Source organism: Zeugodacus cucurbitae, chromosome 5 (genome assembly GCF_028554725.1).
Source record: "Zeugodacus cucurbitae isolate PBARC_wt_2022May chromosome 5, idZeuCucr1.2, whole genome shotgun sequence".
Taxonomy (NCBI): domain Eukaryota; kingdom Metazoa; phylum Arthropoda; class Insecta; order Diptera; family Tephritidae; genus Zeugodacus; species Zeugodacus cucurbitae.
The window spans coordinates 11,413,355-11,437,196 of NC_071670.1; the positions used below are offsets into that span (position 1 = coordinate 11,413,355).

General features: G+C 36.8%; 4 protein-coding genes across 5 annotated transcripts in view; 1 reads left to right on the forward strand and 3 right to left on the reverse strand.

Annotated features, from left to right (window-relative positions):
• The window catches only part of LOC105219249 (uncharacterized), a 705,022-nt gene that overhangs the window by 42,312 nt on the left and 638,868 nt on the right, over positions 1-23,842 (forward strand). Inside the window, exon 3 of the mRNA XM_054231964.1 lies at positions 21,468-21,745. The gene's annotated coding sequence lies outside the window, so the exon portion shown is untranslated. The remainder of the gene's footprint in view (positions 1-21,467; positions 21,746-23,842) is intronic.
• On the reverse strand, positions 4,717-7,385 carry LOC105220021 (uncharacterized). The gene is made up of 3 exons (XM_054232030.1): positions 7,129-7,385; positions 6,117-6,932; positions 4,717-6,057 (listed from the first exon to the last, which is right to left on the reverse strand). Exons 1-2 carry the CDS (start codon positions 7,283-7,285, stop codon positions 6,304-6,306), a joined length of 786 nt encoding a protein of 261 aa, XP_054088005.1. The 5' UTR covers positions 7,286-7,385; the 3' UTR covers positions 4,717-6,057; positions 6,117-6,303.
• Positions 7,697-10,179, reverse strand: LOC128921938 (uncharacterized). The gene is made up of 3 exons (XM_054230986.1): positions 9,912-10,179; positions 7,857-8,578; positions 7,697-7,786 (listed from the first exon to the last, which is right to left on the reverse strand). Exons 1-3 carry the CDS (start codon positions 10,096-10,098, stop codon positions 7,697-7,699), a joined length of 999 nt encoding a protein of 332 aa, XP_054086961.1. The 5' UTR covers positions 10,099-10,179.
• LOC105220187 (kelch-like protein 17) lies at positions 12,347-14,535 on the reverse strand. 2 transcript variants are annotated; one of them, XM_054231994.1, is made up of 7 exons: positions 14,502-14,535; positions 13,865-14,144; positions 13,423-13,797; positions 13,051-13,367; positions 12,781-12,989; positions 12,633-12,730; positions 12,347-12,569 (listed from the first exon to the last, which is right to left on the reverse strand). In XM_054231994.1, exons 2-7 carry the CDS (start codon positions 14,084-14,086, stop codon positions 12,390-12,392), a joined length of 1,401 nt encoding a protein of 466 aa, XP_054087969.1. In that variant the 5' UTR covers positions 14,087-14,144; positions 14,502-14,535; the 3' UTR covers positions 12,347-12,389. The 2 variants fall into 2 exon arrangements, with proteins under 2 accessions (XP_054087969.1, XP_054087968.1); XM_054231993.1 differs by lacking the exon at positions 14,502-14,535 and having other exon boundaries at positions 12,633-12,734; positions 12,785-12,989; positions 13,865-14,453.

Here is a 23,842-nt window from a genome sequence, read left to right on the forward strand (position 1 = left end):
CTGCTTGTGAATAAGTTATTTAATATGTAATATAATCAGTTTGTAAATCGTAATCTGCTTGAAATGCTTTTTCCATATATGTTTACAAGTAATTAAGTTGTTTCGGTAATAATAAGTCTACGACTTTGCTGAAATTGAAATGTAATTTGAAATGTATTTAATCTAGTTGTGTTAAATCGGAAATAGAAAGCTTATAACCTACATACATCATACATAAAGTCCTCTGGGTCAATTAAACCGGTCTTTACTTGACGCAATTATTACTAGAAGCACAAGCAAGATCCTGTTTTCGTGTTATTAATATTTTAAATCATTTTTGAAATGAAATGAGATGATTAAGTAAAATCGGTAGCATCAAGATCAAAAATTTTAAGACGAAGTATCACAATACAAGATAAAATAAGAAGAAATAAGTGCTAGATCAAAAATGACCAGAGACATTTATAATCAGAGTTGTTCTTATAAAAGCATAATGTTAAGACCAATAATTATATCGATTTCAGAGAGAAGAGATCGGAACTGAGAGAACATGGTTCAATGAAAAAACAGGACAGTATCAATCAATAAAAATTTAGTACCAAGAATATCTGTTAGCGAGTAGAGGTTAGAGATCAGGTGCGACATGTGAAAGTTCGAATATCATACCACTAAATAAGAATAAAATGAACGAAAGATTAAATTATCGAATGTAATGATTACTTATCAAAAATAAAAAAATAATTTATGGCATTTCAAAGAGCTGTTAGAAGATATCAAATATCATAAATCTGATTAATTATTTCCATTACATAATTATATACAATATACAAGGGTTGTATGCAAATCAGCTTGATAAATAAGTATATGTGTGCTTTTATGTAAGTTAGTATGTAATGTTAGTAAGTTATGTTAAATATATGTATGTTAGTATGCGCACAACTGTTCAACATTGCAAAATGAGCAATGGCATTCACTTGCCTTCCCTAGTTCCCATGTGTAGCTTTCAAAGTATAAGTGTGTAATTTGAACCCTTTATATATGTCTGTAAGTGTGTGCTCAACTAAATGCCGCCAATAATTAATATCCTCCGCGAAAGTTTTAATGAGCTTTAATTTCAGTGTGCGCTCACAGAAGTTGAGAAAATATGTGAGCATTGATGTTATGTTTCTTCGAGGTCTGTTCAAGATGGGGTTTAAATCAACAGTCTCATATTTTTCTCCTTCCTCTAAAGTTATAGCATATTGTCTTCCAATGGACGACATCAATCACAATTTCAAACTAAATTTCAATAGTTCCCCACGTAATAGTAATCCGACAACAAACCTCTGAACAACCGAGTAGCATTCACAGCTAGCTCTTTTCTTTAATTTCTGTTATTTTCCATCCCACCAAAGATAAACTTTTTGGCTTTCAATGTTAATAGCTTTTCACTGAGTTATCGGCTTGTCTTCCTTCCGGTATGTGTTCAACTTGGATCAGCCTACTTATGAGTGTACTACACTTAAGTAACTGCTTGCATTTATATTCCAATTTATCTATCATATAAAACAGCTCAAGCTGCTGCTGTTCGTTCCAACGCTTATTATTTATCGTCAAATATATACAGACACTTATGTCCATACACCATGTTTAGGATACAAAAGAAGTGCAGACAGCCTACTCTACGGTGAAGGGTATATCTATGTGTGTATGCGTTGGTATATGATCCCACTTCTATTGAGATATTATGTGGTTGCCCTTAGTTGTGTCAAACAATTTATTCAGATATCTCTTTGTGGTTGTTTTTGTTTTTATGACCAATTGATTGTTTTATGTTTTCAGCATGAATATCATCAGATGATATGTAACAACTTTGTTATAACAATAGGTGGATTATATAATAACAAAAACAATATTTCCATACATTCATATATTAAGGTGACCTAAAATTCTTACATGAAGGGTTGTTTTCGGATTAATTTGATAATATCAGAGTCAAAGTTACAATATATACATTTTGCTTTCAACTCTGCAAGATTAAGGTGTGTCAGAAAGACGAAAAGTTGGCATTACCCTAATAGTTTAACAAAAAAGTATGATTTTTTGTCTATATTAAAAACTAATAAGACATTAAGTTATAGAATCCCTATAACTAATCGGAACAGGTCGTTTAACGGATCCAGAATTACATGGGATTATAATGATAATATAAAGTAGGCAATTCGGCCTACAAAAACTGATCTAAAATAATTATCTTTAGGTTTTAATTTCAACCTAGAAATAAAATAGTCTATTCAAAGTTTAAGGATCGCCCTAATGTACACATTTTTATAATTATCCATTCACATTGCATTGACTTTTGTAAGTATCAAAATTTAGTAGAACTTCTCCAAAATTACTTTATACACTTTTGAACGACCCTAATTTTAATTATTAATTATTTACTAATTTTAATTATTAATATTTAATTATTTACACAAACAATTTATCTATCATTGGTCATGGAGAAAAATATCATCGGACTGCTTGAAAAATATTTTCTTTGGTATATTCATACTTTTTTCTCTTCCCTTTTTTGCTCCTTCTTCTTGCCTACACACAACTTCATTTGATTTATTACGTATGTACTTATGTGGATGTTTATGTGTTGTTGTTGGGAGTCCATTCATTTTGGTTTATGGAATTTTCGCAAATTCATGCAATGAAATTTCCTTAACTCGAGATAGTTCGACTGCTGAGCGCCCAACAACACGTTATGCATTCATATCTCTGAAGTGGAGCCTCACACAAGCAAACACACATGCACCTACGATAACCGACCGTCCGACCCATTGAAGTGATGAAACACTTGATTTAATGTATGTATTCTAAGCGTTGATGGCATAACTTTTTTATGGCCAGACTTTTAGCTGCTGTTGTTGTCACCTATTTTTGTGTATTGAGAGGAGATTTAACCATCGTTTACCGTATCGAAAACAGACACATGAGTCATATTTGAGTGAAATATTTATTAGCCTTAAAATATCGAAATGACCCAGCTGTCATGCCTCATACTTATACATGAGGCTTATAGATGCGTTTGACCAGAAAATAGTCATGCGGTGTGCATATAGCTTATGATGGGTATCTGTCAGGCACATATTAGTTTGTGATAGCTAAATTGGGTGTGAATTCTTTAAGCATTCGTATTGGAAATGACAATTTATAGCCAAATATTGGTTGGAAAGTTCTGACAAAGTTTGTGGAAAGGCAAACATTTTTGTGAAAGCTTTATGAAAGGAACGGTTGTAGCTTTCATAATTATTTGTGTTGACAGGGCGACTGAAGTAGTGGAGTGTCTTGAGTGTGGATCTGAAGCTCGGTAGATCGTGAATCATATTATGATAGAGAAACCTCCCTACCGACTACATTTTCGACTTGATAAAGTCCCTCATAAAAGCAATCAAGGTTATTGGAATCAAGCGCAAGAGTTTAGGATCAACGACTTCTCGGATATTCATGTAGATACCCAAGGAAATACCACTAAATATTAATCTACGCTCTCCTAAGACGAAAGACTCAGTTGCTCTGTTTTACAAAAATCGGATCTTGGAGACTACAATTTCCCGCGCTCCAAAAATCGTTGATTTCTTGACAGTCAGAAGGAAATAAGCAAAAGAAGAGATTATTAAATGGAAGCATACATACCGTCCATCAAAGAAGATGGCTCGTCATCAGTACTGGAATACTATTTAGCCATTCTGTGCATGAAGTAACTAAAAAATATTATTTGTCCGCAGATCCAAACGTGGAGTTGTTCTATGGCAAGCAATTTCGATAAATAGTTTGAATAGTGTTGCCAAATTGACAGTCTTTAGCACGATAAAAATCCGGATTACTTACATCTACGTACGAATATGACCCGAGTATAGTAGAGTCAGAAAGTCAGATATTATTTGCTTCTGCATATGTCATGGTCTTCGTACGCGTCTCAATTTTTTCTATTACTTTTTCTGGTTTCATTAGCTTTAGATTTTTAAACAAGGACCAGGTATCATCAATCGACTGGATTATGTGTGGCATACCTTTGCAGAGATCTCAATGTAATGAAAGCGATTTAAGTAAGTCTAGAAGTCCTTCCGGTAAACAGTCTTTGTCCAAAATTGTTGACTCACTAATCTGTCATCTAGTCCCCCAGAGTTTTTATTCTTTTTAAAAGACGGAGCTAACTACGGAGCTCCTTAACAACATTTAACTAAATGTTGACAACGATGGTGTGAGTAACTTTCAGAGTTCTCCGGTCTTAACAATGATCTTAGAAGAACACGGCGCTTTCATTACTTCGAAACAACCAACTAAAATGTAAAATAATATGAAAACTCACTCAGACTCTCGGAATCAACTCAATAAGGTTTTGCAGAATTTGAATTCTCTAGATAATAAAAAGTTCTATCGTTGAAAATATTGGTCGTTCTTAGTTTTTCTCTTTATTCTTAGTTCGATTTACTATTGGTTTTTTATGATTTAACTCTCTTGCTAAGTATTCTCATATTGTTCAACACATACTCCCACACCCAAACAATAAATAATAAAACTTTTAATATAATTTTCTTTACTTTTTTGTGTACTGTTATAAGCATATGAATGTACTCGAATCGACTCGAATTTCCAAAAAAAAAAACAAAAATACAATAAATTGATTTACTTTTCAAACAAACATTACGATGGAGTCGCAGCCGTAGTTAAGTGCCTAATATTCACCGACACGGTATCCAAGGATGTAAGCTAAATATACTATTATGTGTGAGTTACACAAATTTCTGGCATATCATTTCCATATGTGTGGCAAAAAAGATGAAAATCATTGTTTTGTCATTCATTTTGTGGTCTTTCTTCCTATTTGTGTTGTTGTAGGCTTTTTTCTTTCTGTTAACCCATTTATTGATGGGGTAAATTGAAAGGTCTCTTGTATGGCACGCATCTTTTGAAGATTTATTTATGTATTTTATTGTGTTGCTGCTGTTGTTAACGCCTTCAAGTGGAAAATGTGCTTTCGTCGCGTAGGCTTCTGAAGGCAGACGGCGAAGTAATAAGATAACCCAATATGACTGGATGTGTATTTGACTGTCATGAATTATAGGTGGCAAGTACATTAGGAAAATTCATAATTTAATAAATTGGATAAAATATGGTTTATTCTAGAGATTGGTTGAAAAGTGTGCTCTCAACAGCTTTAAAGATAATCGAGAGGTTAGTAATGTGAGTAGATAGTTGATTTCTTACAACGGATTCGTCGAAGGAATTGATAGGGGGAATTAACAGTTCAGGGTTTTTATTTTTTCACAGCTTGGTTACCATTTCTGGCTATAAATCACGAATGTCTTTCTCGGTTTCCAAAATGGAAGTTTAAATAGTGTTAATACCAATGTCAATATTTTTTACCAGATGACATAGAGTTCCAAAGGCTCTAAATTATAGTTCACATTTTAGTGATATTAACGAACACCATATCTTCAACTAGCAGACAGCAATCAAGGCAATAGCGTCGTTTCGAATATGGGCCAAAAGTGTTTTGAGCACCAGAGTGCCGCCAGGAATATGTGGATACATTTCTACTGGGCGTCAGGCATCGAGGGCAACGAAATCGTAAACGCGATTGCTGTCACCCGAAAACATGATCGACACAGGTAAACCCATGCACTGTCTGTACGACGATATAGACAGGTGCATGGTACGAAAAATCAAAGAAAGTAACTTTACTATATGTGGTTACATGACCAGGGCAACAAGAAACCGGCGGTTGGAGAAATCTTTGAAGATTATGAAATGAAAAATCTTATGAAGATAGGCCCTTGAAGTTCCATTAAATGTGTTCATAGACTAATCAACCCATAAGGGAGCTAATCAATATTGAGTACAGAAAAACTGGTTTGTCTATATAGATGATCCTGCATTTCGAAGGTATTTGTTGCTTCGCTTCTAAAGAAAAATCACTTTTATATAATCTGCAATATCTTCAAACCGGTTAACCTGTTTATATAGTAAATTATGTTCATTAGTAAATATATTTTAAAGAATAACACAACTACTTACTTCCTGATTGCTGTCGCTAGAGCTCTCCTGAAAATACAGCGGCTTCAATTAAAAAGGTTTTTCGTGACAAAATCATTACTACTCACACTACACGCTTCGCTGGAGTCCACCATCAGGTTAAGCATATATAATCTGAATGGCAGCTGATCCTTAGTGCGTTTGTGCTTCACTACTTCGACTAGGTCATAGGGCACCACATCCGAGAACCCAACACACTGCTTCAACCGAACTTCATTTAGTCTTCTGCATCTACCCACGATGTATATGACGTCATCAAAGCAGTAGAAAAACCTCGCTAACTACAAATACTCCAAGTTCACAAGCTGTCCAACGGCTTGTGAGAAATTCGTTGGTATGCAAAAACCATCCGGCTTTCTTCGCAATAATGCTGAGGTGCGTTAGGTGTCGCAGGTGGTGCAAGTAATTGAGATTTCTGCACAAAATTTCAGCTTCGACTGTCAGCTTTGTGATGTTAGTACGCGCGATGAGCGTGCGAAAGAAGCGTGGTCTTAAACGAACTTGGAGTTCATCGGCGCATGCGTAGCCTGGCGGGTGAATTTGTAAGTTCTGATCTTGCACCCTTAATAGTTCGTCACGCATACAAATCGCACAGGCATTTGTATTGAAATTTCGCACTTCAATATCCTTTAATGCTTGCAGCGTTTGTAATGCCGTAATGGTATGCTCTAGCTTCCAGTCGATTTTGAGTGTAACGAGCGTTTCACAACTCAACCACATGAGATTCGTGAAGTGCATGGATACATCACTGAATGTACTGTGACGCAAGTCAAGCGAGCGTAGTGATAATGAGCTCAGTATGTCTGCTAAGTAGTAGTGGATCAAATTCTTACAGTAACTCAATTGGAGCTCCTCGATGCTGCTGAGCTCGGCGATATGTTTGCCTGAAAAAAGAAGGTTTTAATTGAAATATAAAGTGAGGTTAGGAAACTTCAAATTTTAGAAAATTTCGATATCTTGTATTGCATTCTACATCAAGCTGGACAACTTGTCCTAGAATACCAGACTCAGGTGGATAATCGCAAAAATATAATTCGCCGAAACATTGCGAAATATAGTCTCAATGTTGTAATAACATACCTGTAACTTTTGAGTTTCTGACAATAGAGAGATTTTTCAGATGTGTTAGATTAGCTAGGGTCTCCACGCCCTCATCACACAAAATACTGCCAATCACAGTGAACCTTGTGATATTTTGGAAGACTATGTTGTCTTCAAAATGTGGTATTCTAAACATTGCTATCTCCAAAGGGCTCTCGAGTGCAGCATCTATTAGGTTTACTGTTCCGACATTCGGAAAAAGTACGGCTACACCTTACCAGAGTCGAAAGGCATTCGCACCCAACACTTTCAAACCGCTGATATTATTATATTGCTTATCTCTGGGGCACTTCTCTTCAGCGATAAAGCAATTTAGCAGCCTTAAACGCTTCAGAAAAAAAATCATCAAGTATCGCGTCAAAGACGATTACACGATTATTGAGCACCATTTTTGTAGCATTTTCACAGCATAGTTCTTGGAAAAAGTTTTTCCTCTCAGACGTAATCTCCAAGTAAGCATCATAGATTTCATTGTGTACGGTTTTCGCTCTGCGACTTCTTGTGAATTCTATTATAGTCTCCCACAACTCAAAAATCATTTATGTACTCACTCATTTCTGTAGCTAGTTGTTGGATGTTTGCACTCGAAGAATAATATTAAGCTCAAAGCGGATTCAGCTTTCGCATATAGAGGATGCTTGGGTGGATTAAAAAATAATAAATAATATTAGAAAGACTCCATATTTTTGTAGGAACTCGGGACTTACCTCTTGTATATCTTCTGTAATGCCAGCACAGCCGCACATCTCCAGGTTGAGACGCGCCTTTAGTGGCTCGTCTTTATCGCGTTCGCGCAAGAACTCTGCAGCGCTGAATATGAAATCCCTTGTCACGCCATCACAATAATCCAACGTTATTTTTGACAAGTTTGTGCAACTTTTTATCAAGTTTAACAAATCAACGTCTGTAACATTGTTGACGTGCTCCAAATAAACCGTGTCTAAGTTTTGTAAGTCATACAATCTGTTTAAATGTTGACCGATCTCATGTCTAATATGAACTGACAGTTTTCTGTCAGTCAAATTGCTCAAGTGACCAATATCATGCACACTAAGCAGGCTACCAAAAGTGACAGATTTGATATTTTTACAATCGGACAGCGCCAGTAGCAATGTTTCGAAGCTTTGTGGGTTTTCTTTTGCGCTTGTGAGTTGTATAGTTTGACTGCTAACATTTTCCAGCGTTAGATTTTTCAACGCCTTCAGTTTTCCTAGCAGCTTTTGCCAATCCACCTTGGGTTGCCAACTGAGCGTAATACTTTCTAGCATCGGAAAGTCATAGTTCGAGAAGTGTTCTTGGTAGTCAATGGGACAGCCTGATATATCCAAAATTTTCAACATACAAGTGCTGAAACTGTATTTGATTTCATGTAAACTCGTGCAACCCTTAAGGTACAGCGTTGTAGGGGTCAGTAGGAATTTATTTGATGCTGAAAGTAAAGGATGATATTAAATTTTTAGACCATTTGAAACGGTGTTACTTGTAGTAGCCTAAAATATCCCAAGTAGACTGCGGGTAATATATGTACAGAAATTGAATTAGTATTTTCGTCTTCTTTTGGACTCGACGTTGGACAATATTGCTCAGTGTTTCGATTGTTTTTTGGAAAAGGATTCGTAGAGTTAATTCAAGAAGCGCTTTGAGGCTGTAATGACTCTTCTGCATTGATGTTAACCCTCAGCAATTGGTCTAACGGGCTTCAATGTGGTCGTATGTTTGTTTTTGATGAGATTTCCTCAAGAGATCAGAAGTATAACCCGACAAAAGTACCTTATATTGACAGACGTCCGGTTGAAGGAGCGCGAAATAACTGAGACCGTGGGCATTGCGTATGTATTCGGAGCGGATCCGGTTTTTTATGCAGTCAAGGGCTCGGTAGCATTCTTTAAAATTATTTAGAGGAATGCTTTTTGACACTCGAGCAGCAACAAAAACCGCTTGGGTCATATGTTTCATTATGTCGCGTTTGCTCATTTCGATCGAAAATCGTAACCATGATACTACTCTAGAGAAGTGTCTGCCACTGTATAAATGCCATTCGAAGGAGTTTCTGATTGGTTTCGTGACCGTTGCTTAAACATGGCTCCCCCTGACCGTGGAACTATCGAAGTAATGGGCGGCTAATCTGCTCAGAAAAATTTTAAGACTGTTCTATTTTTCCGGAGAGTCGATAGCTACCGTTTTCTGAGAAATAGATGTGATCTGTTTCACTTTTTAACGGTCATATAACGGGCTCTGTCTGTTTTCTGAGAAATAGATGTGATCTGTTTCACTTTTTAACGGTCATATAACGGGCTCTGTCATGAATCAGAGAAATCGGCCTCATGATGATGAGATGCTAATTAAACAAATAATGAAAATTGTGCACATATTTCTTCTAAGAATATTACTGTAACATCAAATACCGGCATTTTTACCGCCAATAATTAACAACAACAGTGCCATAACAACCAACAATTAAAATTGTTAATATAAACAAATAATGCAAATAAGCAAAAAAACAAAAGCAATAATAAGCTTTTTATAATGATATCATCAATAACAGCAAAATCACAGCTAGAAATGAATCTTGTAATTGCAATTAAATGCAAATCACACTAAATGAATTAAATTGATTGCCGTTGTTGTTGCTGTTACACATGCGCTGTCAGCATATGCGCTAATAATGCAAGTTTTGTTGTCTAGTGCGCGGCCGAGACAAGCAGTCAGCATTATAACTACTTGATTCGACGTCACACCTCACATTCATTAGAATTTCCTACCTATTTTCTTATTGTATGACAAATCCAAATACGTTGCATAAGCAAAATGTTGCGTTATCACATCAATATCACTTTGTTCTAGTTCACAGTTGCTTAATATGATGGTTTCCCTCTCATTTGATTCGCCGGAGTGCAAATCACTTTTCGCTAAAATCGGTTTATTTTCACTTTTCCAACAACGCTCCATTTTTTTTTTGTTTTTAATAACTATTTAATACAAGTTGTATACAAAAATGCATCCGAGCATTGCAATCCGTTAAGTTCAAGTGTTCGTCGGCGACTAATAAATATAATACTTTTGTAATGTAAAATACTCAAAAACCTGTTTTAGACTCTAGCATTAAGAGCTTTAAGTTTGTCTCTTATGCCGAGCGCAAGCTAAGTACAAACTTAGATAATGAAGACAACAATTGAGCTTTCATTGAATAAAATTTACTCCTTTCCTTAGCGTAGTTTTTTGCGAACCCACTCTCCATTTGCTCTTCTCTTTTCTCTGCTAATAAGTAATTCGTGAATACTCACAAATGGACTTATCAGAATTTGAGGCGCCTCTTTATTAATAGGCAAGACGCGCATACTATAACTAAGTATTTAATCTCCGCAATGGGAAAAGCGTCTAAATCGCAGATAGATATATCATATTTTGAAATTTGGCGCCATTTAGAAATTCCGAGTGCTGCAATGTAACTTTCCACTTAGACTTTCCAATGGAGTGGAGGTACTACATCGAACACTTTCAACGCTGGAGTGTATTTTCATCCATTCGAACAGCATAGCTAGCGTATCCAATGTCTTTTTATTCACTGAACTATGTCAATGTCGTCTTATAACTCGTAAAGCTCATCGTTCCATCGTCTGCGGTATTCGCCGTTGCCAATATTCTTTACACCACCAAGGACGTTCGCCATGGACAGGAACAGGGAGTAATCACTTGGCGCTATGTCCGGGCTATATGGTGGATGCGATAAAACCTCCCATTCGAGCTCCCGTAGCTTCTGACGAGTCATCAACGAAGTGTGTGGTCTGTCGTTGTCCTGGTGGAACACTTCACAATTCCAGTTGGCCAATTCTGAACGCTTCTGGTCGATCGCCTGCTTAAAGCGGTCTGGCCATATGGGAGCTTGTCATAGTGGATGATTCCCTTCCAATGCCATCGAATACACAGCATAAGCTTCCTGGCTGTCAATCCCGGCTTGGCCACTGTTTGGGACTATTCACCGGCCCTTGAGCAGTACCGTTTTCGCCTGGTACTGTCATGTGTGGACCATTTTTCGGCGTCAGGGTCGAGTTTGTTCCCTTTCAGCAGCATATCGCAGGCGTTGATTAGGTCCAAAAGGTGTCTTTGCGTCAAATCATGCTATTTTGTGTACGTATCCAGCCTTTTGCAGATGGTTTAAAATGGTTTGGTGACGAACTCTCATCTCCTGGGCGATGTCACGAGATGCCACATGCCGGTCTAACTCAATGTTTTCGATGATGGCTGGCTTATCCATGGTGTCGTTTTTACCCGCTCTGAATCGTCGAAACCATTCCTCCGCAGTTCGAAGTGATAGAGTGCCATCCCCCAAAACACCATTAATCTCACGGAACGTTTCTCTAGCGGATTTGCCTTTAACGAAGAAAACCTTTAAAATAGCGCGAATTTCGGCGTTAGTGAACTCCATGTTTACACGTCTATAACTGCTGAACGCAATATCCAAACTAATCATGCAAATCGTCGTTTTTTTTAGGTTATGTCAAGACTTTTCAATGATGTATTGTCAGATACGAGCTCTATAGCGTTTTATACATAGCCGCGATACATCGAAAGACAAAAAGGCGGAAGGAAGATATAATATTAACCAGACTTTATCTCATCTCTTTTATGCAGTTTCCAAAAAGTAATAGTTGATCCATAGGAAATATTAAACTATGTATATTCTATATATCGTCGAAGAATAGAGTAAACGAAATACATCTCTAAAAATCAAAAAATTGTTATTAAATAGTTTTAATTAAATCTGGCAACTCTTTAAACCACTCAGGGGCAAGTAACAAATAAATGTGTCTTTCTCTTGGTAGTCAACTATCTTTCACCGATTAATTAATCTAATTAGATTTGTTTAATGCTCTTGATTAATAATAAACTTACTATGGTTTGATGCATTTGATAAGGCATTTGCTTAAAAAAGAGTTGCCACCAGCGACTAAAAATTAAAATTATTATTTTTATGATTTTTAAGTTGTTATTTTTTAATAAAATAAAAAAAAATAAAAAAAAAAATATTGAGATACAAAGAAAGGGTTACCATATAATTACAAACAATATTTTCTTCTGAACCAGAGTATTTGTATGTAACGAAGAAGTGTTTTTTTTTTTTTGATTGCAAACACCTTAAAATAATTTTACCGAGTTGCTACATAGGTTAAAAAAAGAAATAAAGAAAAATGCTTCCCTATTTTATCACTTTTATTTTTCAAACTTAAATTTTTAAACACTTAATGCACATATCGCCCAGCTTCTGGCAACATTTTCTGTTCCACCCATGCATCATTTTCATCATCATAAATTTCCACAGTGTCCTTCAGTGCACCATCGCCATAGCCCCCTATCGCCCATAGTGTCTGATTCATAGACAAACCACAAATGCTACCGCGTGCCACATTCAAGCAGCAAATCTTTATAGAGAGGTATATAAAAAGTATTATAATCTCGTTGAGCTCAGTAATCACAAAACTCACCGTCGTCCATTTATTAGCTGACAAACTGTAGCGTTCGACCGTTCTCATTGCGCCATTAAACCAACCGCCGATCGCATAAATATGCCCATTATGTACCGCTACCTAAATATACTCGTTAAAGATGTTAGATTTTATCAACATTTAGCACTCACTCCAGGCCAACCGCGTGCCTCATTCATTTCCGCACATTGTGTCCAAATATTTTTCTTTGGATCGTAACGTTCCACAGACCGTAAATGCGCACGATTAAAGCCACCAATCACATAAAGTTTGCCATCCAAGACTGCAGCACCTGCACCGGCGCGGTGTACGGACATGGTAGCTATAGTCTGCCAACGTCCAGCAATCGTGTCGAACCTAGAAAGATGTGTGAACTGTAGACGGTCTCTTGGTCTTACTCTTTTTCGAAACCACTTACACTTCTACGGTGTTCAAAGCTTGGTATTTTTCATTCTGCCCTCCGCAGACATATATTTTACCATCCAAGCAAGCGACACTCATGTAAACCCGACGCTGTTCCATCGATGGCATTGGCTCCCAAGTTTTTGTACTCAAATTATAGCGATTGACATGATTGCTCGGCTTGGTATTACGTTCTAAGCCGCCAATACAGATGATAATGTGATCCAATTGTACTACACAAAAGTTACTGCGCTCTAGTTTTATGTCGGTCCACTTCTGCCATTCATTTAGAGCTTTGCTATAGCGGATAAGACATTTGTCCACGTACCTATGCTGTATTGGGAATATATATTATATCTATACTCTTCATAATTCTGTGTTTACTCACATCTCCTCGAGTTTGTACAATGATCCAGTAGGTTTCATCTTCGGTTTGCAGCACTTTGCGAGCCTTCGTGTAGCGTAGTGTTATAGTACCACGTGCGCAAGGTCGGAGCAACCATTCTACAGCCTTGTTCACGAGTAGCTCACAGCCTGGTAGGGTATTTATGTGAGAATATAAGAAATCGGCATCGAATTGTGTTAGTCGTAAACAAGCAATCAAATCGGGTAAGTGGGGTCTTCGTGCCTCCTCGTCATATTTATACCAACGCCGGACGGCCCAATAGATATCCGCCTCAGAGCTTACGTTCAAATCGTCATGCTCCACAATACGCTGCAAGTGTTCGACGTTGAAGTCCAAGAATTCTGGACTCTTACACACCTTAAACAGTACATGAGATGGAAGAGTGTAGAAATATTCTGCAAAGAAGTTTTTAATATATACTTACCTCCATGAAATTTTTGATTTCATAATCTGTAATACGTCGTCGTAAAATATTACACTGTTCCTCATTGTCTAATAGATCCGCTCTAGCCAAGGTATAGTCTAAAGAATTAGTTCCTTCTTCTTGTAAACTTTCCTGTTGATTCGTAGTCGGAGATGTTTGAGGTCCTTCACAGTATATACCTGATGTTGCAGAGCTCGAACAATCACTGGATGAGCTACTCATCGTTATTGGTGGGGCCTACGGAGTCAATAGTCGATCTTTTGAAGTACATCAAAGACTCCTGAGAAAATATACTAGTTTTTAAAGTATTTGATACATGGAATAGATGCGAGTTTAGCTCAAGAGCTGGTCTGCAAAATTTAAATCCAGAAATTATGGTAGTTCCTCAAGAAATTTCCAACTAAGTAAGCGAGATCTATATTTAGATAAGAATCGACAGCTTCTATTCGTGGAATCTTCAATTATCTACACAGTTTAGCAGCGCAGTCTTCATTTATAAGCGTCTAAAGCTTTAGGGGATTTTTTCATGACCGGTTTTATTGTTTTTGCTTTTGCTGTTGTTATTTATATCACAATGCGCTTGTTCTGAAGTTGTTTAGTACTTATTAATTAAATCGTGAGAATATTAAGTACTTACACTTCAAAGCGAATACGACTTGGCGGCTTCACACACGAACTCTGACTGACTAAGAATGTAGACGCGCTGGTTAAGCATATATAAATTTGAGCTTTTCTTGATAATTAGTAATGAGACCTCTTTTTAATTCAGTTAGTAAAGGGTGTTTCATGCGGCATTTTAATTTTGAGGTTAAGGATAACCTTAAACAAGGGAGTTAGCTGGAGGTTTCGAGTGTTATAAATCATACTATGTAGCAGATTTATATAAAATTACCTTTTATAGGGGGTTGGATCACTGATCTTTGGTAAACCGAAGAAAACCTTTTCTCTCCATTTCGATCTCTTTCACTCTTTTCTCTCACTGTTTTTATGCCCACTTTTATCCTGTTTTTATACCTATTTTTCACCTTTACTCTAATTCTCCGCTATTCAACTGGTTATTCTGTTCCTTCTCCAATCATTGACTCATTTTGCAAAGGGCTTGAAATCAAAGCCGTGTTTATCAAACTCCTCCGTTCGCTTCTCATTCGAGGAAACTGTGCAAAGAAAAGTAATACAACAACAACAATATGTTCCAATATATGCGCTCGCATCCACCCATTTTCTTACTTACCTGCCTTTGGGAGTCTACCACTTTCTGGCGTCTCATAAATAAATATTTACATTTACTTGTTTGGCTACATGTCCCATAAAGCATTGAGCGCATTTAAGCCATTAGCGTGTGTGTAGCCGACCAGGCGAGACAGGTGAGTGAAAAGAAAATTTGGTTGGGAAATGATGAAAGCTCTGCTGGAACTTGAGTGAGTTTCGGTAACCACGGATATGACCATGAGTCAGTGTAAATCAGCGAGTGGTTACCATAAACGATTCGAGAGCAATTGTACTTGTTGAATCTCGTAGCTTTACAAGAACTTCGCAAGGTTTGGCGAGCCAACTCCGAGATCTTCCGATATCTAAGATAATGTGCTATCGGAGGTTCACTTTTTACAGAACTGCTCTCTTTTCTCCATCTGATTGGATATTTTACTGCCATAGTTTCTTTTAGCAAGCCAATATTTCCTTCATAACGCTAATGTGTCTGCAATTCTCAACCGGTTAATAAAATTTTTTTGGTTAAATGAACTCTACTATAAGATATAGTTCGCCTTGTAACTTATTTTATGGTAAAAGATCACTCGGGTTTTAGGCAAGAGTTCATGTTGAAATGTCTTCAGACCTGATAAAAGCAAGTATGATTAAACAAATTCCTACTGGTATCTTTTCTTAAGTGCTGTTACAACACCTTACGGTCGCCACTGACTAGTCATTTTCAACAACGGCGAAATTTCCCTATTCCATTGCTTACTTGGCGTCTTCGCGCCTCTTTTTTTCTTGAGTATAAGAGTTTGACGGAAGTTGGAAAGCGATTTCCTTGGTCCTTCCCCACAATTGTTTTTATTTAGATGTTTTTATTCTTGTTTCTTCGTTCGTTTGCTCAGTTATGCCGTTCCACATTCAACGACATCACCATGAGGAAAACTTTATCTTCCACCTAACGCGATGAGTGTGAATAGGTGTATAGTCCCTATTCTAAGTGTACTCTTTCTCTAAGTAGTAGTATGTGTCTGTGTGCGTAATTTTCTTGCATAAATTGAATTTATGAACAATAAATAATGCGCAAACGAATGCTTTCGGCTAAAAATGAGCTTTCGGTCGAGATTTTGTAGGCTTTGAAGTAGGCGTCGCACCGTCGGTGGAGTACACCGGTGTGGTGGCGTAAGTTTTAATGGGCGTCTAGCTTACACACATTCTTATGAATTTTCATTTATTATAATGCACACGTGGCATTATTATTATTACATTTATTATAAAAGTCACTGCTTGGAGGCTGGCGGCATCTTTCTTTGCAGATACATACACTTACTTACATACTCATATATTCATAACCCCAAATAGTTTTGTTTTCAGGTAAATTTTTGATTTATGGCGTCCAGTAAGTGAGTAGCAGAAGGAAAATATAGTGGGCATAATTGGAATATCGTTGCAAATATTAGGGCTGACACGCGCGTACTATAACTTGAGCTTGAGTGAAGGAAATATTTGTTCAGAATGTCAAAAAAGAGAGTTTTTGGCACGGTTAGAATAATTACTAGCAGTATATACTATAATTAGAACTGCTAGGTGGGCTTACTACTCTTATCCCATTCTTTCCAAACAGCAATAAAGCAAATTTCATCAAAACATAACAGCAAATATGCATTCCTACATTCCATATTAACTTTCACAAGCATACATTAGAGTTTATTTTATTTGTTTCGAAAATTCCAAAACGTTCCTTACTTACTTATTAGTATTGGTTAGAAAATTTACGTTATTTTCACGAATTACGTTTCATAACGCATAGCCTTAGCCTTATAGTTATGCCTAAATCAGAAAAAAAAAATTGTTTTGGTAATATTTTCGAAAAATTCAATAGTTCCTCTTTCACTCAGATATTCACATAAAAAAATAAATTTTTACCCGGGTTGCTTCGTATTACTTTTCATACATATAGTTGATAATTTATTCAGAATGCTTCGAAAATTCCAAAACGTTCCACATACACATTTATGAAGTTCTGAGTACAGTTTATCATTTTGTTTATTTAAATTGTAGTATTTCGAAATTTCCAAACGTTCCGCCATAGTCTTTTTTACTACAATTTTTGGTTTCCTTCCGCTATTTACATGTCATTGTAAAATTGCTACAAATGTTATTTATTTATTTATTGTAAAAGTTAGGTGTTTCGAAAATTCCAAACGTTTCTCAATAAAATATTAGTTATAGGTATCATTAGAATGCTACATATATTTAACTTGAACTCGTCCAGAAATATTTTGATAAAGAACCAATAATATTAACATATTCGCTGCAAAGAATTCCCGCTTACAAGGAACTGGACCCAAATTTTCTTTGGTCACTTCAACATTTGCAGTTATTTTCATCTCTGATCTATACACTCTCCCTTTTGTATAAAATATACCTTTACACCCTGCACCCCTCCTCATCCTTCCAATTAGCCAGCTAACGTTCTCACTCCCATAACCACTCTAAACTCGCCAATTAATCTGTTTGTTGTACACACTGATTTTCTATATAAATCCACCGATCATTAACTAGTGTCAACACCGGTAACAACAAGTGACAAAGCAGGCATTCAACAGAAGGCGTCAACAACATTTATATTATTAGTTGTTTGTCACCAAGCGTGGACAAACCCACAACCACCACTTAAGTGCCCAATAACACTAGGGTGTACCATGTGCCTGTGCCTGTCTGTTATTTGTCCATGGCTTTGCATACCTTTTGTGCTGCTGCAATCCTTAACATTCATTTGCTTTTGTCACCTGTTGTCTACCACGTCGTTGCCCGCACACTTTTACCACTTAGCCAGGGAATCTGTGCACTTGGTGTGGTTGCTTTCCAGCCGTGTTTGTCGTCAAATTAACCCAATTAAATGAAATGCAAATACGGTAGTTGCTGCAGCATGCAGACGCAGTTAGTACAGTGGGTCGGGATGGAGTTGAAAAGTTTCTAGAGTCAGAGCCATAAAGGTCGATGAATATCGTGGAATTTGAGGCGATACATAAAGGATCCCTAAGTTCATAACTAAGGAGAACACCTGACTTTGTGACGTTACAGTAGTACTGTAGTTCTCACCAAGATGATCTATTTTTATGGTTTCGTTCTCAAGTGCCGGTTACAAAAAGCCAAGTACATTCACTTCTGAATTGATCGTAAGTAAAGACTGATAATAATAATGAGCTATGTTAGCCGCTGAGTTTCCGAAAGGTTCAGTTTAATGCTGAGTTGGCCGTAATCTTTACTTGATCTAAATTCGCAAGGATCCACACATCAGACGATCTACAAGCCATAACATTCAGTTTTTTCGTCGATTTAATCAGTATATCTAGAATCCCTGAGTTCACTTGATTGTCTTGCCGAATTTGGTAGTCCCTTCATCTGCCACTGAAGCTTATAATACCTCTAATTACGGCCATATAGGATATAGGATACTATATCCGCCCTGAATATCTGATTGCAATACATGACTCATTATTTTTAAATTCGCCTTATTGTTGCTGGAGAAATATTGGAATCCTGTTCGGAAGCGAGCTCGCTGTACTATTGCGTAAGGAGAGAACCTCGAAACCATTGCACTTCTGGGATATTTCTTTGTCGTAAAACTTTCAGAGTTTCTCGAGACCGGCACACTGTGTCGTATCAACCTATACACCATCAACCGCATCGACAAATTACTTTTCTTTGTATATATGTGTCTACTCATATAGTTGTAGAGAAAGCCGGCGACCCTTAACACCAGTGTAGCATTACCTTATGCTGGCTTGGCTTGTCTTGCCTATTGTGCCTTGATTAATTGACTTGTCCCCGCCAGTTGGTCACGGCTTTGTGTGATTGTATACTTAAACATATGTATATGCAAAGCCTAATCTCAGTGTGCTCTGCCCAATCCATAAAAAGGGAGATCCCACAATCTGCGCCAATTACCGTGGGATCAGCCTCCTAAATATCGCATACAAGGTTCTATCGAGCGTACTGTGTGAAAGACTAAAGCCCACCGTCAACAAACTGATTGGACCTTATCAGTGTGGCTTTAGACCTGGAAAATCGACAACTGACCAGATATTCACCATGCGCCAAATTTTGGAGAAGACCCGTGAAAAGAGGATCGACACACACCACCTTTTTGTCGATTTTAAAGCTGCTTTCGACAGCACGAAAAGGAGCTGCCTTTACGCCGCGATGTCTGAATTTGGTATCCCCGCAAAACTAATACGGCTGTGTAAATTGACGTTGAGCAACACCAAAAGCTCCGTCATGATTGGGAAGGACCTCTCCGAGCCGTTCGATACCAAACGAGGTTTCAGACAAGGTGACTCACTATCGTGCGACTTCTTTAACCTGATGCTGGAAAAAATTATAAGAGCTGCAGAGCTAAACCGAGAAGGTACAATCTTCTACAAGAGTGTACAGCTCCTGGCGTACGCCGATGATATTGATATCATCGGAAGCAACAACCGCGCCGTTTGTTCTGCTTTTTCCCGCATGGATAAGGAGGCGAAGCGAATGGGTCTGGAGGTGAATGAGGACAAGACGAAATATCTCCTGTCATCAAGCAAACAGTCGGCGCATTCGCGTCTTGGCTCCCACGTCACTGTTGACAGTCATAACTTCGAGGTCGTAGATAATTTCGTATACCTGGGAACCAGCATCAACAACACGAACAATGTCGGCCTCGAAATCCAGCGCAGAATAACTCTTGCCAACAGGTGCTACTTTGGACTGAGTAGGCAATTGAACAGTAAAGTCCTCTCTCGACGAACCAAAATCAAGCTCTACAAGTCGCTTATCATTCCCGTCCTGCTTTACGGTGCAGAAGCTTGGCCGATGTCAACATCAGATGAGACGACACTAGGAGTTTTCGAGAGGAAAATTTTGCGCAAGATTTATGGTCCTCAGAACATTGGCAACGCCGAATACCGCAGACGATGGAACGATGAGCTGTACGAGTTATACGACGACATTGACATAGTTCGACCTGGTTACACTTGGGATCTCCAACTGGCGCCGAACTGCGAAGGAGAGAGAGAGGTGGCTACAATTTGTATTGCTTTTTTTGTAAAGCCACTGTATGCAGATGACAGGTCAGGCAGCCAAGCCCTTTGTTGCCCGAATTGCCACGCCTCGCGTGCTGGCACCGTCGGCGCTGGTGGCTTTGTCACCAGCCGTGTATCGCTTTCTAGCTCACAGCTTGACTCGTCAACGAACAATATTTTCATTACTGACCGCATAATTTGCATATCAAAGTCAAGTTAACGTAACACCTAACGACGTTATCCTCGGCACCTGTCGCCTCTCACCCGATCATAGGTCATTTGTAGTGTTTGTCGCTTGGAGGCGTTCAATATTACAAAATTGCTTTCAGTTCGGCTTTACATCCCCCCAGTTATTCTCCAAACTATGCATAGTTCAATGACTAGCTTTCTGACTGCCTATCTGCCTGGGTTAACAGTAGCTACTTCGTTTATGTACATTTTGGTTTTGGTCCTTGTTGACCGAACATTGACATTGCGTCGGCCGAGTTTAAGAGCTTACGGTTACACTGATTGGCATTGTGAGCTAATTGGAATATCATATATTAGTATATATAATTGGCACTCCTATTCCTCAAAAAAATTCTGTAAAATACCTTGGAATGTATCTTGACCGACGACTTACGTGGAAAGATCATATAAAAGCTAAGAGACAGCAACTTAAAATTAAGACAAACAAAATGTATTGGCTCCTTGGCTCGAAGTCTGAACTCAGTCTTGAGAATAAAATTAAATTATACAAAGCGATCTTAAAACCAGTGTGGACATATGGTATTCAGCTGTGGGGTACGGCTTCCAAATCAAATATTGAAATTTTACAACGCTATCAGTCAAAAACACTAAGAATGATTGTAAATGCGCCATGGTTTATAACAAATGAAAATATACATAAAGATTTACAAATTCGTTACGTAAAAGAGGAAGTAAATAGACTATCCGATAAATATCTTAACCATAAACTAAGTAATCACAATAATACCTTGGCAATATGCTTACTAGATGATACTCAAGAAACCCAAAGACTGAGAAGATATCATGTTCTAGACTTGCCCTTTAGAAAATAAGTACATAATATATTAAGTAAGTAATATATTAAGATATATTATAATAAATGAAACAATGTTTTAATATTTTATACTGTTATTTATAATGAGTTAATCACTTTTGCTGAATGTTAATAGGACAGATTGCAAATAAAAGATTGTTACTATAAAAAAAAAATATATATATATTAGTTAGAGCAGATTGCATAGAATATACAAATACATTTATTTATGTGAAATAGTGTTGTTTTATTTTTTTAGTCTATCCACTTTATTTAATATTGAAAAATATGACTTTTTTACTTTCAGCAAAACAAACACAAATAGTAATAGACAAAAGCATAACATCGAGGTCGTCAACTTTGCACTCCATCATTGAACACTATTGATTTCTCTGCGGACATGTCAGTCATGAATGAATAACTTAGAAAAATAAACCTGAAAGCTGCACAAGTGGCTAAGTGATGCACGAATTATCCCAAAGGGATAATATGAATGTATGTTAAAAAAAAATCAAAAAGAACTTATCTGTGAACTATTATATATTTACTGTATATTATATGAAGAGCATGCAGCGGCTGAATGCGGTGAGTCTAAAATATAAATATGCATTTAGTTTTGTATTTGAAAATTTTGTATGGAGAATTTTCATATATATCAACAAAATATTTTTAAATTTTTAGTGTTTATTGAGCCCTTTTATGGTGTCTTCAGTGCATTCCGATGGATACATTATTTGCTTCCTCTACTGTTTTTGATTTTAATATTCGATTGACTCCGAGATATTTAATTTTTAAAGCACTGCAGTAGGTTTCCTTTACTGGTCCAACTCTTTAAATCATCTAACAACCATTTAATTTAATTTGAAATTTTCGTTGGTTCTTAGAGTTCGGACTATATAGACATTGTCTGATTGGTATATACAGCATTGCTAAAAGGCTTGTTGCATGTCGAAATCGTCTGTAAGGAGGCTAGTTTGAATCAACTCAACAATTCCTGGTAGAAATTGTAGGTTAAATACTCTTCCTCGATTTTCACTTCAGTAGTCCAAAGAAACTATTTTATATTATAGATCTCATCTTAGCAGATATGTGATGGACCAAATAGGTTTTCGCATTAGAAAGGACAAAGCTGTAATTCTCTAAGTATTATTATCTGATTAAGAATCAGCCTCAATACCTATAAAGTTTATTCAGTACCTCGATGAATTCATTGAAATCAGTATCATCTAACCTAGTAAGTCTAGATACTCTGTACCTCGGGGAGCTCTATAAAATCAGTCTTAATACAAATTCAACCGAACCTAAGAAAGAATGAAAAGTGAATATGATATGAACTTTAAGATCTGCCCTTTATTTTGGATAATCACTGGAACTAATCTTATTAAGGGTTTTGGATCAAAATTATTTCTATCTTAAAGCAACCTAAAACATATACTTAATCCACCCCGATGTCATTTGCTTCGACCTTAAAAACTTTAAAACACCTACCACTAAGCTCAAATAGGCCAACAAGTAAAGTAAATGGAAAGTAAAAAACTTAAATAAACTAAATTAGTGAATAAAAGGAAAAAAGTGCAAGAAATTGAAAATGAATAATAAAGATAAACAAACCAGAAAAGAATGAAAAGATTGATTTGCATACAATGAATATATTCATGAAATGAAGACTATAGCTTAGTTCGAAAGAATACCTGTTACTATCATACAAGCTTGGGCTTGCATACCGTTACATGTATATGCTTAAAAATATATCAATTTTTTTTCTCTGGTTCAAATTTCATTTCGCTATTTTGCTCATTTGCATTTTTCAATCTACGAATCTTGAGAGACTATGCAGTGAAATGCCCACTTCATTGTTAACTAACTAGCTGTGTGGAGTAAATGTGTGCAATACTCACGAAAAAATACGGTTTTTATTTTTCTGATTACATTTTTAAATCACTTTTATGACGAGCATACATATGTATGTATGTATATCTTAGCATCTGTTTTTTACCATTGCCCAAAGGCTTTCAAAAAGAAAGACGGACCTCATGCCTATATCGCTCATCAATTTCATATTTCCTTATTGCTTGTGGCTTCTATTTCGCCAGCTTATCAATAAGCTTCTATGGACCTGCCGAACCTGTGCAGGTATCCTTTCTGCTTATTTAGCATATTCACCGCATTCGTAGTCTATCAATTTATTTAAATTCATATTAGATTCTAAAATTGACTGTTGAATTATTCATGCAATGAGTTGAGGAAATAAATTTGAATGATGGGAGAAAGATTTTTGTGCGTAATTGGTGGTGAGCTACTGACGTTTTTCATAAATGCAATGCTAAGTGGACCGTTCATATACCCTGTCAATAGTAAATGATATCGGGAAGACATCTAAACTATTTTTTGTCTTGATATGTATGTAGATTGAATAGTCCAACTGTGAAGTTAATTACTTCAAAAATTTCTTCTACGATTTGAAAAAGTTGGAATTCTGATATATTTAACTGAGCGCATATCGTTTGAAGTTCCACAAATTTAACAAGTTCAAAAAAATTTGGAACGTATTCTGTCACAATTGTTCAGACGCTGGTTACAGTAAGCCTTCTATTTATATACCCAGAGTCTTTTCTCGACCTACAAGTTAACTTCAACTTTAAAACACTTCGAGCTGGCTTCTCTTTCCATAAAACATGCATA